The 20,300-nt window shown below is 38.2% G+C and overlaps 1 protein-coding gene across 9 annotated transcripts in view; it reads right to left on the bottom strand.

The window, feature by feature from the left end:
* Tanc2 (tetratricopeptide repeat, ankyrin repeat and coiled-coil containing 2) overlaps nucleotides 1–20,300 on the bottom strand; it is a 304,530-nt gene that overhangs the window by 214,794 nt on the left and 69,436 nt on the right. For all 9 annotated transcript variants that reach the window (XM_060386550.1, XM_060386548.1, XM_060386546.1 and 6 more), the window contains one exon: nucleotides 16,614–16,685. In XM_060386550.1, the coding sequence (XP_060242533.1) occupies nucleotides 16,614–16,685 (72 nt within the window). The remainder of the gene's footprint in view (nucleotides 1–16,613; nucleotides 16,686–20,300) is intronic.

Here is a 20,300-nt window from a genome sequence, read left to right on the forward strand (position 1 = left end):
TACAAAGAAAGACCCTGTCTCAAACAAGCAAACAAATAAAAGCTAATAACTTAGGGAATACTTTATTAGCAAATTAATTCAATTAGGTTTTCCCCTAGGGATTATGACCTAGGCAGCAACAGGTTTCGGCCCAGCAAATGACAGCACCCTGAATTCTGCCATGTGAAGCAGGCTTTAAAGCCAACCAGAAAGTCATTTGGTTACTTCAATTACATTTGTGCCACTATTAAATCAGCAGGCATATCCTGCCAGGCCAGTTGTTACTATAGCTCACCAGATTCGCAGCTGGGTAAGACACTGACCATTTTTCTCTACTGGTAGCATGTATAACACCTTCAGCACTAGTTAGTAGGGATAAAGCTTCCAGGTTAGTACCAGCTTGATTTCTCCAAGTCCTATGACTAAAGTGTATGTGGTATCTTTAGCAGTAGAGTTTAACCATCAAGTTCTGGAGTATAACCAAGAGCAATGTAATGTTTGGCAGGGACAACTGAGCCTGAGCTTTTTATGTGATTGATAGCCTATGTTATCTGTGAGAGGCACCTTCAACCCAGTTACAGAGAATTAAATATGCTATTAAAGCATATTATGTTAAGCCATAGAACAAGTCTTAATAAATATAAAAAAATTAAAGAAATGTCTGCATGTTATGAGATAACAATATAACAAAACTAGAAATTAAACTAGGCATGGTGGCACACAACTGAAATCCTAACTCTCAGGCAGACAGAGACAGGCAGATCTCTGTGAGTTCGAGGACAGTCTGGTCTACAAAGCAAATCCAGGACAGCCAAGGCTACACAGAGAAACCCTGTCTCCAAAAACCAAAAACCAAAAACAACGAACAAACAAAATCTAAACTAAAAATTAGAATCAAGGGGAGCCTACAGATTCTATACAAATATATGAAGGTTGAATAATGAGTGTAATCAAACAAAAGTGAAATACCGGGTACCAGTATCTGTGATATATTGTGAAGACAGCTGTAATGGGATTTGTGAGTATCTATATTAAAAAAGTCAGTAATATCAAAGAAATAGCCTAATGATATACAATAAACTCTTAACTAGGCAAATCCAAAATTATTACAGGTGGAAAGATAGAATGAATATCAGAGCTGAAATTAATGAAACTAAACTTTACTTTAAAGAAGCACAGTAGGGGCTAGAAGAATAGCTCAGTGGGTAAGAGCACTGCCTGCTCTTCCGGAGGTCCTGAGTTCAATTCCCAGCGACCTCATGTTGGCTCATAACCATCTATACTGATGCCCCCTTCTGGCCTGCAGGTGCACATGCAGGTACATCACTCATATATAATAAATAAATATTTTAAAATGATGCATGTGTGCATGCATATATACTTTATTTGTGTGTGTGTGTGTGTGTGTGTGTGTGTGTGTGTGTGTGTGTGTGCGCGCGCGCCGTGGTACATACCTGTAATCCCAGTACTTGGGAAGACAGAGGCAAGTGGATCTCTATGAGTTTAAGGGAAGTCTGGTTTACAAAGTGAGTCTAGGATAGCCAAGGCTACATAGAGAAACCCTGTCTCAAAAAAAAAAAAAAAAAAAAAAAAAAAGAAGCATAGCATAAAGGATCAGCAAAATAAGAGCTCATTCTTTAAAAGGATAAAAACATCAGCAAGCCAAATGCCAGCTAGCCAAAAGAAACAAAAGAATGGATCACAAAAGATACCACTAAGAGCCAAAGGATAATTATGGACTATTTTAAATTTTTATATATTCCAAAAACATGCAAAACTCTTAAAAATGGAACACTTGATACATATGATCTACCAAACAACCCAAACAGACCAAACCTCAATGAAACAGAAACAGTAATTAGACATCTACCAAAAAGAGATACAGATTCTCGAAGAGACGCTGATCAATTCTAGCAGACTTTCAAAGAAGATTGGTACTCCATTAATTAGAAAGGGAGGGAATACTTCCAAGATCATTATTCAAAGCTAGCATTACTCTGGTGTCAAAAGCACATAAAAAGTAGAGTGTAATAGCTCACAGCTATAATCTCAGCACTTGGGAGAGAAAAACAGGAACAATGTCAAGCCATGAGTTTAAGGCCATCTGGGCCTTCAGTTTCAGATTTTTGTAAGCTAAAGAATGAGATCCTATCTCCCCACCCCCCAACACTCACACACTCTCCTAAGTCCCTCCAAAAAACAGATACAACCAGAAAGAAAGCTATAACTAAACTATAACTAAGCTATAACTATTGGATGATCATAGGTGTAAGAATTTTCAATAAAATACTTGAAGCCTAAAATCAACAACATACTAGAGAGATCATATACCATGATCAAATTGGTTATATTTAATTAATCCAAGGATGATTCACATATGCAAGTTAGTAAATAAAACTCAGCACATAATTAGAATCAAGGACGAAGTAACAGAACAGTCTAAACAGATGCAGAAAAAAAAAATCCCTTTAGGTTTAAACATCCCTTATGACAAAAGTCCAGAAGGGACTAGATATAAAACAATAAAGGCTGTTCAAGATAGACATTTACAGCAACATGAAATTGATTGAAGGATGGAAACTTTTAATTTAGGGTACAATAAGACGGCTACTTTCTCTACTCTTATTCATATACTTCCTCATTCTTGGATAGAACTAAAGTCAAGAAGAAGATTAAAAAGGTGACAGAAATAAGAAAAGAGGGGAAATTATGCTCATTTATAGGCAATATTATCCTTCACTTAAAAACACAAAAGACTTATCTAGAAAATTCTTAGATCTCACACACTTTTAGCCAAGTATCAGGACAAAAACAGTATATGAAACTAAGTGGTTCCTGAATGTACTAATATGTACCTCTCTGAAATTCAAGTCAGAAAATAATCCACTCAGAATGGCCACAATAACAAAAAACAAATAACAACAACAGGAAGGGAAGAGATGAGGGAGGGAGGGGGGATTGGGAGGGAATGAAGGAGGAAGCTACAGCTGGGATACAAAGTAAATAACCTGTGATTAATATAAAAAATAAAAATTATAAAAAGAAATTTATTAACTGGATTAAAAATAATAACAACAACAAATCTAGCTGTAAACTTGAAGACATTAAAGACTCCTCTAAATGAAAACTATGAATTACGTAAGAAAGAAACTGAAGAAGATACTAAAATATGGAAGGTATCCCATGTAGAAGGATGAGCAGAATGTTGTTAAAATGGCTTATATTACCAAAAAGCAATATACAGATTCACTGCAACTGCCATCAAAATGCTAATGCTATTCTGCATATAAATGAGGGAGACCTACAACAGAAAAATACATCGTATGGAGCTATGAAGACCTAAAATAGTTAAAATAATTATGCACAAAAAGAATAAGAAAAACCACAGGGCACCTGCACAAATACAGACTTAAATCAAAGAGAAGACCCAGAAATAACCTAACACAGTTATAAACATCTAATTCCTTACAAGGGTGTCAAAAACTCACATTGATAAAAAAGAAGCCTTTTTAACAAATGATGCTGGGAAAGCTATATACATGCAAAAGACTGACACTAAATTCTATTTTCTTGTTCTGTATAAAATAAATTTAAAAGTAGATCAAAAACTGTAATATAATACCCAAAGCTTTAAGACTACTTAACTAGGAAAAAAAAAACATTTAAAGATATGAACACCAACTTTCAAAATAGGACTCTGATAGCTCAGGAAATAACAGCAGGATCTAACAAATAAGATTTATAACATTAAAATTTTTCTACACAACAAAGTAAACAATCAAAAGTTAAGAGCTACCCAACGGAAATGGAGAAATTTTTGCTAGCTATTCATTCTACAAAGGATTAATATACAGAATTTAATAAAAACTCAAAAATTAAACCCTAAGAGAGCAAAAATAATCCATCAATAAATGGGTAAATTATTTGAACAATCATTCTTAAATGAAATGAAAATAGAAAATACATTTTTTTTAAAATGCTCACCATATTTAAACACCAGGGAAATGAAGATGGAACTACACGGAGAGTCCATATCACCCCTAGAGCACGGCAGTCATCAAGAAACAACCCTAACAATCGTTTACACTCTGCGGAGTGTGGCCAGCCCTGTGGAATCTTCCATTCACCTTTCATATTATCCCAATGCAAAGCACTTGCTTTGTTAATGGCACTAATCCCCAGACCACCTTCCTTATCCACACCTGAAACCTCCTCTCTTTCCTGACAAAAATGCAAATTTTCAAACTGTTGCTCAAACCTGGCTAAAAACAGCCAGTAATAACTACACACCCTGAATACTGTGCTATTCTGAAATTTCCTCTACCAAATTAGACTGTTGCTTTTAATTTAACCTTCACTCAGAGTTTTATAAACAAATTATAAACAAAATTAATATAAATATAAACAAATTCTTTACTAGAATATGTACACAGATGCTTTCTAGTCTGGTTTTCAATGGAGTCTTTCCTCTCACCTGAATCTGCCATCCATGTCTATCTTATTGTGGTATTCTGGCCTCTTAAGGCCGCACTAGAGACACCAGGTAAGCTGGTTATTACAATTTTCTAGTCTTTCAAGCTTTGCAAATTCCTCCTACAAACAAGTTCCAAGGCTTAAGGACCACACAATTAAGTTCGGTCGTAACAACCCCACTTCTTTGGTACAAATTTTCCGTACTGGTTATTTCTGTGTCTGAGACACAGAAATTTAAAGGAGGAAACATCTGGGGGTATACTCACGCTTTCATTGAGTTCAGCGTTAGGCCTCACGCACACGGGGCAGAGCATCACGGCTGACGGGAGCGTGTGGTAGAGACTACTTACTTCACCTCATGATTGATGAGCAAAAACTGAAGACTATGAAAAACCTTCATAAAGTTTCTGCCCAATGACCTGCTTCCTCAAACTATTCCCCACATCTGAACACTTCTAGAACCTTCAAAGCAGGATCATCAGCAAGGAACCAAGTATTCAAACTACAACAACTGTTAAGAAAACCTTTAAAACTCTAACTGGAGAGATATATCTATGCATGGCTCTAAGGATTCCAAACTATTATGTTAATTCTTCTCAAAGTCAAAGTGACTTACAGTGATGAAATACTACCAATGGGGATTTGTTTATTTGTTTGTTTGTTTGATACAAAGTTTCTCTGTGTAGCCCTGGCTGTCCTGGAACTCACTTTATAGACAAGCTGGACTCGAACTCGCAGAGATCTGCCTGCCTCTGCCTCTCTAGTGCTGGGATTAATGGCATGTGCCACCACTGACCAGCCTCAGGATTTTTTTTTAAATGAAATCAATATGGTACTTTAAGATGTATATAAACATACAACAAAAGAAATGAGAAGATCAAAACAATTTTCAATGCACAGGCTGGACCCAGATCCTCCTACACATATGTACTAGATGTGCAGCTTGGTCATCATGTGTGTCATCTAACAATGGGAGTAGGGGCTGTCTCTGAATCTGTTGCCTACCTTTGGATCCCTTTCCCCTAGCTGGGCTGCTTTGTCTGGCCTCTGTGGGAAGGGATGTGCTTAGTTCTGCTATGACTTGAGATGCCAGGGTGGGTTGGTACCCCTTGGGGGCTCTCCTTCTCTGAGAAGAAGAAGGGGAAGGAAGCATGAGGTGGAGATGGGAGAAGAGGAAAGGGGCTGGAAATAGGCTGTATAGTGATGAAAGAAAGAGAGAGAGGGGAAGAGAGGGAGGGAGGAAGGGAGGAAGAAATGAAGGGAAGGGAGGAAGGAGAAGGGAGGAAGGATGGAAGGAAGAGGAAAAACAATTTTCAATTAAGATGAGAGCCTCATAGTATATATTTTTAAGATTTACTATAAATTTACAGTAATCTAGAGAATAAGCACAGGACCTACATGGCAACTCAATACTGTCTGTAACTCTGAAGATCTGACATCCTCATACATGCACGCAAAACACCAATGCACACAAAATAAAAATAAATAAAATTTAAAAAGAAATACAAACATGACTAATACCCCACACACATACATTCTGTTATGTCTATTCCTGCTGTACTACTTATTCTAGATATGTGCTGATCATGACCATTTCACTAAGGAAGGAAAAAAAAAATAACATTTTTACCTGACATGTAGATGACAACAGCCCCATACTAGGAAAGAAAGGTCATTGAGAAGGGAAACATTCTCAATGGCAGGAACTTGAGCTAGACACATGGTTGTTTGTTTACTTTTTAAGGAAAATTGACAGAGGTATTATTGTTAGGTATGGGCTTGTAGACAGTGTTAAATGATTTAAGAGGCTATGTGGAACTTGAAGTGATGACAAAGAAATTTGGGGATAAAAAAATCTATACAGAAGCCTTTGAAAGTGCACAAACTATAAAAGTAATCCATACCCCATGTAAATGCCCCCCAAAAAGTAAACTTCAAAGAAGGAACTCCTTAACACAGTAAACAAAACAACCTCATTTGGAGACTCAACCAATCTCTTTACCCACTCACTACCGCTGCCCAGCTGACTCGTTAGAAAGGCAGAATTTAAACAGGGACTCAGCAGTATGGATTGCATCAGCACTAAACTGATAATGGCCTCAGCAAAGTGACTAGCCTGGCAAGGCTCAACACATGCCCTGGAGAACGGCGAGGTAATTAAAGCCAATTCATGGCATCATTCATGGAATAATCTATGAGCTACCTTTCTAGTTCTTGGCAATTTCCCTTTCCTAATAATTCCATGTACTTCAAGTAAATTTTGATACTTTATTTATCTACCATAGATAATTTACTGTGTTGTTTCCAAGTTGTCTTATTCTGCCCTCTTGTGGAAAACATCTCTTTAATCTGCAAATAAAAAATTAAATCTAACTTGCTCCTCCAATGAAATAAAATAAATATTAATTCTTTAATAATTTCACTTCAGGCTTTACTAATAGGTTATCCTTATCCTTTGACTTCCAACTGTCCATGAATATCTATTAAGATTTATAGAGGCATTAATAATCATATAGGGATTTTTTTCTTTCCTTTCAGGCTTTTGTACTCCAGAGGAAAAAGGAGCTCTATGAGTTCAAGGCCAGCCTGGTCTATGAAGGGTGATCCAGGTCAACAGGGCTACACAGAGAAACCCTGTCTCGAAAACCAAAGCAAAACAAAAATGAAATATATATATAGTATTATATATATAATTTTCAACATTCTTAGTAGACATGCTTTTATTCCTTTCCTTTCATACGTATGAGTAAGTGAAGAGGGACTTCCACGAGGCTTCTACTGCTATTTATCATGAGGCTAAGCAGTCTAGTATGTTCTGACACAAAATGTGCTTGGAACTGCGTATTACAATTCCTTTAAAAGATTATAAATAAATTATTACAAATAATTTTGGAAATTTAAACACAGATGAGGACGTGGTAGAACACATTATTGGCTACTTATACTACATATGATTATATCAATTTTAAGCAACAGTTTCAGAATATTCTGTAGAGATGACCATGCTATACTACTTAAGAGAAAGCAAGAAAAACAAACCTATACCTCATTATTAAAATATTCAAACTAGAGGGGCATAGGAAAAGAAGAGGGAGGGTGGGTGTGATAGGAAGGGGATGGGGAAGGGGGCTACATCTGGGTTACAAAGTGAATAAACTGTAATTAATAAAAATAAAATAAAAATTTAAAAAATATTCAAACTAATTTATATATATGTATGTACCCATCTATCCATTGATCAATCAATCAAACAATCTATCTATCTACCCACCCACCCACCCACTCACTCACCCACTCACCCACTCGCCCTTGCATATGCCAGTATGAGCTCAGATAAACATACAAAACAATGCTGATGAGATATTTTAGGTGAATGAAAGAAAAATTGTTTGGTTAAAAGTATGTTTTTAGCTCATGAGATGATAACATTAGAAATACAAGAATGGGGGCTGGATAGATGGTTCAGCAGTTAATTAAGAGTACTGACTGCTCTTCCAGAGGACCCAGGTTCAATTCCCAGCACCTTACATGGCAGCTCACTACTGTCTGCAACTCTTTAAGATTCCACATCCTCACACAGACATACATGCAGGCAAAAAACCTGCACATAAAATAAAAATAAATAAGTTTAAAAAAAGAAATACAAACATGGCTAATACATCACACACATACATTCTAATGTTATATCTAATACCCAAAACTAATAAAGAATTATTGGTTATAGTGCAAATTTCAAGTGTGGTTTGGGGCAGTGGTGGCACACACCTTTAATCCCGGCATTTGGGAGGCAGAGGTAGATGGATCCCTGCGAGTTTGAGGCCAGCCTGGTCTACAAAGTGATTCCAGGACAGCCAGGGCTACACAGAGAAACCTGACTCCCCACCCCCAAAAAAAGAAAGAAAGAAAGAAGGGAGGGAGGGAGGGAGGGAGGGAGGGAGGGAGGGAGGGAGGGAGGGAGGGAGGAAGGGAGGAAGGGAGGGATGGAGGGAGGAAGGAAACAAAGAAAGAAGTACATAAAGAAGTTTCAAGGACTCATCATGTAAGTTTAGAGCTTCCAAATATAACCAATAATAAACAAATTCACAATTTAAATATCAGAGTGAAAGGTTCTAAATACAGACTACCAAAAGTACCCATTCAGACATACTTGGTGCTTGTCTATAATTCCCAGCACTCAAGAGGCAGGGACAGGAGGCTCACAGCAAGTCAAAGCCATTCTGGTCTATCACATAGCAAGTTTGGGGTTAGCGGACTACAGAGGAAAATCCTGTCTCGAAACAAAGAAACGAACCAATAAAAAAAAATGTTGTAGGTTAATATAAAGCTATAAAGTATCTTCTTATGAAGAATATTGTCACCCAGGTATGGTGCTACAATTTCCAGTGCCCACAGTTTATAGCTGTCTGAACTGCTGTTCCAGGGAATTCAATGTCATCTTCTAGCTTTTGTACAAACTGGACACATAGGTGGTACACAGACATACATGCAGGCAAGCACCCATACCACATAAAATAATAATAAAGTCACAGAAAGTGGCAAGTAGATGCAATTATATAGAGAAGATTATAGCCCAGATCAGAGCATGTATGTGAAGATAACAGTGTAACAGTAGTCCAGTGTATTACCAGGTCTGGTTTAAGCATAGAAGGAAGAAATGTAAGGAGCAACATCCATGGACAACAATCTGAGTAAGTGGAGCACAAGCAGTCAGGCTCATCGCCCACTCCCCACATCTACGCAGTTAACAGAAGACATCAGAGGTCTCTGCCCCTAAACTGGAGCAGAGAGTATGGGTATGTCTAAGAGAGCAAGCTAAGGCAGCAGATTAGTGCAAGCCAAAAGAGACACTGGCACGAAGCACCAGTTCACCTCACATGTCCTCTATTAATGGAGAAGAAACATGAAATTGAAACTATCCACAGGCAGACAGAGCAGATTATTGCATGGAATGCTGGTATCTGCTGTTACTTATTTCTTCTAAATGAACACGTATCTGTTTTGGTTGGCTGATATTTGTAGCATACTAATTATTGGGCATTTTGAGTGTTATCCATTAAAAAAAAAGGAAAAAAATAAATAAAACTACTAAACATAGAGGGGCAGCCAGCAAGACAGCTCAGTGGATAATAAAACTGCAGTCAAATCTGAAAATCCGAGTTCTGACCTCAGGGACCTACACGGTGGGAGGAGAGAACCAATTCATGTACGTTAGATTGAGAAAATGGCTGAAATCTATACTGCTTCTCTGTCTTTCTCTTCCAGTCCTGCCTCAAAGCAAGCCTGTTTCACAAGCTGCTCTATCTAAGTCTCGGAGATGAGGGAACTCTATGACTAGAACACTAGTAGTATGAGAAATATAATAGAGCTGCAAGGTAAAATGAACAGATCCACACTGACTGACCGAGATGTCAATATTCTCTGAATAACAGAACAAGCGGACAGAAAATCAGCAAAGATGCAGAGGGTATGACTGAACATTATCAGTGAAACAGACCATGCTGTTTGGCATTTATAGAGCCTCCCATCTTTAAATAGCATAAAGCCTGTTCTTTTTGAAGTGTTCATAAACATTAAGGTAAATCGTCTTATCACACAGTATACACCTATAACCTCAGGACTCAATACTTAGGCACAGTAGGAGTTGGAGGCTTTGACAGCTGGTCTTCACTGTCAGTGTATTGACTCATCATGGAAACACACCTCTGGTATATCCATGAGAGTGCTTCCAGGAAGTTTTACCTGGGCTGGGAAGACCTACCCTGAATGTTCTCAGTGCCATTCCATGGGCTGGGATCTAGGCAGAATAAAAAGGAAAGCGTGGGCTGTGTATCAAATATCCATCCCTCTCTGCTTCCTGACTACAGCTGCACCGTGACCAGCTGCCTTATACACCTGCCACTGATGGAGCCTCCATGCATGATCCAAATCAAACAGATAATGAAAATATTTGTAGTTCACACTGACAAAAACGGATGAGGTTTTCTACACAAGGCTTAGACGTCACCTACGCTGGGCTCTATCCTGGGACTAGACTCCTCTGACATCTTTTCCATGCAACACCGTCTCTCTGGAGTTTAGAACTGTCTGTTGCACTACCTTTTCATTGTCATCTTTAAGGACCTTTCTTTTTTACTGATGTTCCTATTCCCTATAACCCATTTCTTTTATTTGGATGACTTTGTCATTTTGATGGATCACATTCATCAAAATAAAACAAGCCTAAAATTTTTAAGAAAAAGTACAAGACCACAAATTATTTTTGAGAATTCACATGTTCTTAAACTATCTGAATTTTATCCATATGTTGTGGAGTACACCTGGAACTCTCACACTTTGGAAGATAAGGCAAGAGGATTGTTGAAGATCAGCCGGAGACTAAGGCGGAGGCTGGAAGATCGATAGTTTTAAGGTAGCCTGGACTACAGAGCAAGATTCAAAAATAAAAGTAATTGATTTACTATTCTTTTCCCCTATAAAATTTTGTCTTCATGTTGCTTTATTCTATTTAATGACTATGCCCACATACTATGGTGATTCTTCAAATGTTAAGTAAGCCTTGGTTATGAGTTCACAGGAAAGAGGAAAGGACTAAGAACCCAAATGAAAACAAAGGCCTAATCCATCAAATCCATAGTTTTGGTAAAGTCTCTAAATGTACTAACCTGCTTCTCTTTCTCTCTCTCTCTCTTTCTTTCTGTCTTTTTTTCTTTTTTGATGGCAGTGGAGCTAATTTTATTTAAATTTATTTTTTAAAATTTATTCACTTTATACCCCAATCGTATACATCCCTTCCACCTTCCCCCTATCCTCCTCCCCTAGTCTGCAGAAATAAGGAGTCCTACTCCCCTACCAACTGATCCCAGCCTATCAAGTCTCATCAGGACTGCCTGCAGCCTCTTCTTCTGTGGCCTAGCAAGGGCACCCCACCAGGAGGAAGTGATTGAGGAGCAGGCAACAAGAGTCCATGTCAGAGACAGTCCCTGCTCCCCTTACTAGGGAACCCACAAAGAGACTGAGTTGCTTATTGGCTACATATGAGCAAGGGGCCTACGTCCTCTCACTGTATGGTCCTCCATTGGTACATCAGTCTCCACAGCCCCCCACCCCTACCCATGCCCAGATTTGTTGGCTCTGTTGGTTTTCTTGTGGAGTTCTTGTCTCCTCCTGGTCCTTTTATGCCCCCCACTCTTACATAAGACTCCCTGCACTCAACCCAAAGTCTGGCTGTGAGTGTCAGTATTTGCTTCAATCCTCTGGTGAGTGGCATCTTTCAGAGGACATCTATGGTAGGTAACTGAATTATGCCAACCCACGACATGGTTTTTTTCACCGTGAGAGAGGTTGGGGGTTACAATGGAATCCTGAACAACCACTGTAGTTGCTGGCTGGCAAATGAAGATTTTTATGCTTACACTCTTGTCCAGTACTTTTCTGTGAACACCTGACAACATTTTCTAAAGTATAAAATTATATAAACATATTTGTTATATATATATGTATATTTATAAAACAATATTTATATAAACAAATATATTATTTATATATATAAATACATTGTATATAATGTATATATATATGTGTGTGTGTGTGTGTATATATATATATATATATATATATATATATATATAATGTATTTATATAACACAAGATAGCTCCAAAATCTAGAAAAACAAAGTTGAAGGGAAATGGGTATGAAAGGATACAGGATTATGAAGTAAATGGCCCTGGAGCTTTTACACGATCAATACACCAATATAGCCATGAGTTTGTATTTTCAATTCTCATTCTCTTGGTGATCATATCACCTTCTTAATGACATTTATTTAGATATCAGATTTTTTTTCTCTCTCTCTTTTGTTTTTGTTTGTTTGTTTGTTTTGTTTTGTTTTGTGAGACAAGATTTTTCTATGTAGCCCTGTCTGTCCTGGAACTCACTCTGTAGACCAGGCTGGCCTCGAACACGCAAAGAGCCACCTTCTTCTGCCTCCTGAGTGCTGGGATTAAAGGCGTGTGCCAGCACCATCCAGTCAGATAGATTCTTAGCATTGAGAATATAGAATGAACAAAAAATAACCAAAGGTTGTGTTATTATGGAATATTCATTCTATTTTAAACAAAGAATATAAAAAAATAAATACAAAGATGATAAGTACTGAAGAAAAAAATTAGAGAGTGGAATATGCATATGCAATTTTGAGTAAGTTAGAAAAGACAACAGATTTTTTCCTTCTGTTGCTCTCCTTGTGGAGCTCCTGTCCCCTCCAGGTCTTTCTGTCTCCCCCTTCTTTCATAAGATTCCCTGCACTCTGCCCAAAGTTTGACTATGAGTCTCAGCATCTGCTTTGATACCCTGCTGGGTACAGTATTTCAAAGACCCTCTGTGTAGGCTCCTGTCCTGTCCCCCGTTTTCTCCCTCTTCTGATGTCCATCCCATTTGCCTTTCTGAGTGAGGATTGATCATCTTACCCAGGGTCCTCCTTCTTTTGCTTAGCTTCTTTAGGTGTACAGATTTAAGTATGTTTATCCTATATTATATGTCTAATATCCACTTATAAGTGAGTATATAGCATGTGTGTCTTTCTGCTTCTGGGTTACCTCATTCAGGATGATCTTTTCTACTTCCCACCATTTGCCTGCCAATTTCATGATTTCCTTGCTTTTAATTGCTGAGTAGTACTCCATTGTGTAAATGTACCCCAATTTCTGTATCTATTCCTCAGTTAAGGAACGTCTGGGTTGTTTCCAGATTCTGGCTATTACAAATAAAGCTGCAACAAACATGGCTGAACAAATGTCCTTGTTGTATGCTTGAGCATATTTTGGATATATGACTAGGAGTGGTATAGCTGGATTTTGAGGTAGCACTATTCCTAATTGTCTGAGAAAGCTGAGGCTGATGTTCCAACCAAGGACCAATTATGGAGATAACCTACAACCCCTGCACAGATGTAGCCCATGGCAGCTCAGTATCCAAGTGGGTTCCCTAGTAAGGGGAACAGGGACTGTCTCTGACATGAACTCAGTGGCTGGCTCTTTGATCACCTCCCTCTGATGGGGGAGCAGCCTTACCAGGCCACAAAGGAAGACAATGCAGCCAATTCTGATGAGACCTGATAGGCTAAGGTCAGAGAGAAGGGGAGGAGAACCTTCCCTATATGTGGTCTTAAAGAGGGGCATGGGAGATGAGGAAGGGAGGGTGAGGTTGGGAGGGAACAAGGGAGAGGGCTACAGCTGGGATACAAAGTGAATAAACTGTAATTTAAAAAAAATTTAAATAAAAAAAGAAATGCATAATTCGTGTACATTCATGGAGGTTGATTTATTCAAATAAAATGTTGTTTAACAAAGTGAATAAAAAGAAAAGACGACAGAAATTTCAGTGGTGTGGATTGTTTTTACATATTAACTTCCAAAAATTAATCAAGGTACTGCATTCAATTTATCCACTCAACCAAATATCTCATATCCTTCCCCAGGGTCTAGCCCAGTAACCTTCCAGATCTAGGCAAGGCCCTACATACAGTGTCCAGGTTTTGTCCTACTGTGATGGTTTGAATAAGAATGCTCCCCACTGGCTCATATATTGAGTGCTTGGTCATTAGAGAATGGCAATATTTGAGAGGGACTTCAAGGTGTGGCCTTGAAGGAAGTATGTCACTGGGGTTGGGCTTTGAGGTTTCATAAGCCCAAGCCAGGCACAGTGGCTGGCTGGCATATTCGTTAACTCTCTCTGTCTCTCTCTCCCTACCTCTTCCCTGTTCTCCTGTTCTCCCTCTCCTTTTCCCTCTCTCTGATGTTTATAGATCCAGATACAGAACTCTTAGCTACTTCTCCAGCACTACATCTGCCTATGTGACAATGGACTAAACCTCTAAAACCATAAGCAAGCTTCAATGAAATATTTTCTTTATAAGAGCTGCTGTGATCATGGTATCTCTTCACAGCAACAGAATAGTGACTAAGGCAACTACCTATGTTGTTTCCAACCTCTGGGCGTCTTCCAGGACCCTCCGTGGCCACCCCCAAAACCCATAGCCCCCTCTCATGCTATAGCCAGCCTTTCCACCCTGCCAGACCTAGGCTTAGAGAAAGAGGCACATCCTGTACATTGGCCCAGTCATCTCTGTCTACATGACTTCATTACACCTACGACATTCCTAACCTCTAGACTCAGCCTACTCACACATCCCCAATTCTGACCCACCTGCTCTATCCATATCAGACTTGGAACGACCAAAAGAAGTCCACATGCTCTGATCTCATTGCAAAAATGCAAATAATACAATGGATCAAGTCAGTATATTCTCTCTAAAACCTACCAGTTTTGTAGAAATGTTTGTTAATAAGAACTACCTAGATGAACCCCAGTACACAAAATATAAAACAATCATAAACTTCAAAAAGAATTCAGAGAGTTTAAAAAAGACACAAAGAAACTGATCAATGAGATTAAGAAAAAATAACTTTAAAAAAAAAAACAAAACACCTGAATGATACCCAGGAAAAAAAATAATATAAGACTGATGGCAATGATGAAAATAACCTTTGACTTGAGAATGGAATTCAATAGGAGATGGAAATATGAAGGCACTCAAGCTCTAAAAGTACACAGACTGTCTAATAAAAACCTCAACACAAAGCAGGAGGAGCCCTCTCCCCAACCACCCAGCGTGAGTGAAGTAAGGGATCAAGGAGGAGAATCTTCAATATACCTACAATCTAAGTATAATATAAGACTTTTAAAGGTAGATGGTTAATAAAATGGTTACTAAATCAGCACAATCCCTAACTGCAATCTAAATATCTGTCCTTACATCCACACAAAAATTCAGTACTGCTCTCTCATCAGGAAAATTTCTTTGTAACAGACGAAGACCGTTACAAAATAAACACAACCAATCACAATGAAGAGTTGTGGAAACCAGTCCTGATGGATACATCTACAAAATGAATACCACACATATGGCTCAAGAAAGATTTTAGAAGAAAGGATGAAAAAATTACAAGATCCTGAAGATCAGGAATTTCACTATGACACTGTGTCTCCTAGTGTCAGAAGCTATACTCATAAGGCTTCACCAACATGACTGCCTAAACATGAGCTAAACAATGACAGCAACAACAGACATGCCAACATGGACAAGAGAATGACCACTTTGCTGCAACCCTACACAAAGAGCTACAGGCAACTAAGGAATGCTGAGAGTGGGATAAATAATCTACCTCAGAAAAGAGCATACCAATCGGCACAGTCCTGAAAACAGACATGCAAGTAAAATTATATAGATAGAATATGTGCTAATATATGCACATATCTTAATATATATGTATATGCACTAATATATTAATATATATACAAACTATGAGAGGGTTTAGAAGAAGAAAGGGGAAGGAAGAAATGATGTGATTATATTATAATTTCAAAAATGAAAGAAAAAACTGAATAGTAGCCATATCAGAAAAAAAGTTAATAAAGGGCAAAAAAAAGAACCACCCAACTTAAATTGAAAAGGGAAATAAGTAGGAAGAGTCTAAAAGAATACAGAAATTTTATGATTTCTTCTCAGACAGCAATGACAACAAAAACTGCATTGATGAGAATTTTAAATCCAGTATGTGGGAACCAGGGTTTGTAGCTCAGTTGGGAGACCACTGACCGAGCATTCATGAAGTCCTGGGTACAATTCCTACCCTGTACCACATAAACTGGATGTGATACACATCTGTAATCACAGCACTTAGGAAGAGCCAGAGGGCCCGAAGTTCCAGGTCAGTCTCAGTCACACAGCTGGAAGTAACTCTGACCTACATGGGACTGAGTCTTTAAAAAAAAAAAACAAAACAAAACAAAAAAGGAAGAGACTGAGGGAAAGGAAAGGGAGAATGGAAGGGAGAAAGTCAGTACGTCATTATACTCTAGCAAATAAAGGATGGTGTTAAAATTTTAACTTCTTACACTCCAAAAGTAGCATCTACACATTATCATTAATGCTGAGAAAAATTTAAGCCTTAACTTCATTTTATAAAGTGACATGAGGCCTCATCTGATTACATCAATAAACTCTAAATGAAAATTTACAATACCTAAAAGAGACCCAGCAAAATCCCAGTCCCCAAATGAAATATAAAGAAGGAGTAACTGACACTGAAAGAATTTTTACCTTGCCCAGAGCGGCCTTGGCGAGAATCTACACTGGACTGTCTTCGATCCGGTGGTTCCTCACTTCCGCCATCTGCATTAAAATAAAAACAGCAAAAGCAGATAATGAGTTTGACATAACTCCAGTGGCATCTGAATCATAAAACTACTATATGTATCACTTGTTTTCATCTCTTATAATTAGAATCATTAAAATATTTGAGGTTTTCTCTATGTAAATAAATGGCTCTTGTCCTTATTCTTGTAGGGAAGAATTTACATTCACATCTAAAGTCCAATGGAGGTAAAAGTGCTTTTTTCCCTCCATCAAACATACACATGAAGGAATGAAGGAATTTCACTGATTGCCAAGGACAGTGCACAGAGAGGACATAGACAGAAACCCCAGGCTGCTCAGTCTCCAAGTGGGTTCCCTAGTAAGAGGAGCAAGGACTGTCTCTGATAAAAACTCAGTGGCTGGCTCTTTGATCGCCTCCCAATGGGGGATGCAGCCTTACCAGGCCACAGAGGAAGATAATGCAGCCAGTCCTGATGAGACCTGATAGGCTAGGGTCAGATGGAAGGGGAGGAGGTCCTCTCCTATCAGTGGACTAGGGGAGGGACATAAGGGGAGTAGAGGGAGGGATGGTGGGACTAGGAAGTGATGAGGGAGGAGGCCAGAGCAGGGATACAAAGTGAATAAATTGTGATAAATAAATAAATAAACAAATATTTAAAAATTCAAAGGAAATTAAAAACAAAAAAGCACATTCAAAGATTCTAGCTTAGAGGCCCTGACCCAAAACAATGCCTAACTGGTAGACAACCTCTTGCCTAAAATATGCCCAATAATTTTAAGTAGTGTACATTTTAATTAGATTTACTTGTTTCATAAGACATAAAAAAATAATTCTGCTATCGATTCAATTAAAAAAAAATCAGCACACATGCCAGTGATTCAATACAAGATAAAAGCAGACAAATCCTGAGGATATTTCACCCATGATTTGTAAATTATATGAACTACTCACTTCATTATCTGTATCTTCACTTTTCAAGAAACAAGAATATACCTCCTTACACAATTTTCAAAAAGCTACAATAAATTTAAGCTCACAAATAATTCCATTTTGTTATACAAAAAACAAAGTGACTCATCACAAATAAAGCACAAAAATGAATAATAGATTAAGAATTCTAGAAGGCACATGTAAAATTTACCAAACAAAGAAACAAACAAAACAACCTAAAATCCAGGCTTGGAGGTACATTTCTGTACTTCCAGGACTCAGAAGCTGTAGAGGGAATGCAGAGATATTAACTGCTTCACACAAACCCTGACAACCTAAGAGTGCCAGGTCAGCCGGAGTTAAACAGCAAACAAAAAATAAGACTAAACAAAGCTAAAGCTTTAACATGGTGGTCTAGATTTACAAATTTCTTTTCACTTCAACCAAATTTAGAACGTACTTCAACAACTTCCTCTTATACAACCGCTTGTTTCTAACTTAACAGGAATAAAAAGTAACAACTATAAGCAGGTTTACAAAAGCATTACTCCTGTCTGTCTTCTGTGTTTTCCCTTCTGTCCTACAGAGCTTATCTTAACATTTATCTCTTTTTAAACACACAGGCTATATTTAAATTTATCATAGAAATAAAAATTGTGAGTGTATATTTATCCTACATAAAACTTAACAGTAATTAATATATATCAAGCATATTTATCAATTTTTGTTCTTTTGCAGAGGACTTATGTAGTAGGTTCAATGGGGATCAATTAAATGTAATACAGTTGCAACTGTAATCGTTACAAATACAGTTAATTGTAAATACAGAAAATACTAGGCAGAAAATATTTACATCTGAGTCCATTATGAATCTGGCAACTTCACATTCTGCTGTTAGTAAGATTTTTAAAATAATTCAGCAAATCAAGATACTTCAACAGAAAGCTATATTTTTGTCAGTGTGCAAATATTTTAAAAATAAAAACCAGTCCAAATATAAAAATGCCTGATAGATGTGCTAAGAAAACACAATGCTATTCAAAATACAAGGGTAACAATCTTTCCTTTAAGCCAGGTGGTGCTAGCTCATGCCTTTAATCCAGCACTCAAGAGGCAGAGTGGTTCCAGGCCAGCCTGGTCTATAGAATGAGTTCCAGGACAGCCAGGGCTACAGAGAGAAACCTTTTTCTAAAACCCAAAGAATCTTTCCTTTAACATAATAAGACAAAACTGTTAAAGATAAAAAGGTCCCTATACATTATTGTTCCAGAATGAGTTGTCTACCTTGGATGAAATAAAACTCAAATTCTTCACTGTGCTGGAAGCTGTTACACAGGTAGCAAAAGGACAAAAGTCAACAATGGTTCTTCCAGTTTAGACCTTGCATGCTCCAATACCACCTTGCTAGGCAAGACGTGCTCACAACTGCAGTAATGGCACAGCTATTATGGGAGCAACCAACTGATTTCTGCCTGGATGTGGCAGCCGCTCTTGTGGGAGGGAGTGCATGTGTTAACCTGGTCAAAGGCCCAGAGCTGGCTAAGTCCTAGGTACGAGGGAAGATTTATGACTATTTTGCTAAATGAACATATTTGACAACCTCTTCAACAGTTATGTTTTTTTGTCCATAGACTAAGGCCTTATCAAAGAAGTTTCTCTTTACAACAAACAGCTGTTAAAAATAAGTGATTGTGGCATGCTCAGCATTGAATAGGTACTCATACAGGGCCTCTCCAAGGCCCAGGAAACATTAAAAGAGGGGCAGAAAAAATGTAGGGACCAAACAACAGAGAAGAGGACCATGAAACACTCACTTAAGGGCGTGACAACAAAGGCATTCATACACTCCTAACAGCCAGTGCTGCCTCTTATAAGGCTACACAAGACTGAGCCAGCAAAAAAATCTCAGCCATAGACAGGAGAGGGGCACATGGGTTCCCGCCTTGTCCAGGAAGCTAAAAGCAGTCAAGCGCTGCCAGATGGTAGGAAGTCATCGTCTTCGATGATTTGGCCCTTAGTTAGTTACACTCCCAGGGGAGAGCCTCACACCTGCGCCTGACATGAGTCACCCTGGTTAAAACCAGGTCACGAAGCAAAATAAAAACAAAACCAAAAGAAACACAAGTGGGACGGGGCCTGGCGAGAAGATGACGTACTGATAAGGGTAAGAAGATGAGACAGTGAAGAGATGAATGTGTTACAGACATGTGTGAAATTGTCAAAAGATGAGTTAATTCAAGGACTAAAGAGAATCTTTTAAAACTCTAATCATTGTTAAGAAAATGTGCAATTTTTCTTATTTTTAACCCTCTAGGAATTCTTCTACCTCAAATGCTCATGAATTAATATCCAATATGCCCATAAATCATAAAGGTTTTTGTTTAACTTGTATTTCTTTTACTAACAGTAAAAATGGGACTGGGAGGATGGCTTGTAAGTTGGGTACTTGCTGCACCAGAACAATGACCTGCATACCCAGAACCCATAGAAAAGCCTGGCACGTGCCCTATTAACCAACTCTAGCAGTGACTGGGTGGAGGGATGCAAACCATGAGGGCTCAGTGACCAGCCAGCCCAGCTAAAGCAGTGAGCTTTCAGTTAAACCAAACATCTGTTACAAAAAAGTAAGGTGGAGAAGCAATTGAGAAAGATGTCTTAATGTTTGGCCTCCTCACAGGTGGGTGGGTGGGTGAATTAGT

The sequence above is a fragment of the Meriones unguiculatus genome, chromosome 7 (genome assembly GCF_030254825.1).
Source record: "Meriones unguiculatus strain TT.TT164.6M chromosome 7, Bangor_MerUng_6.1, whole genome shotgun sequence".
NCBI lineage: Eukaryota > Metazoa > Chordata > Mammalia > Rodentia > Muridae > Meriones > Meriones unguiculatus.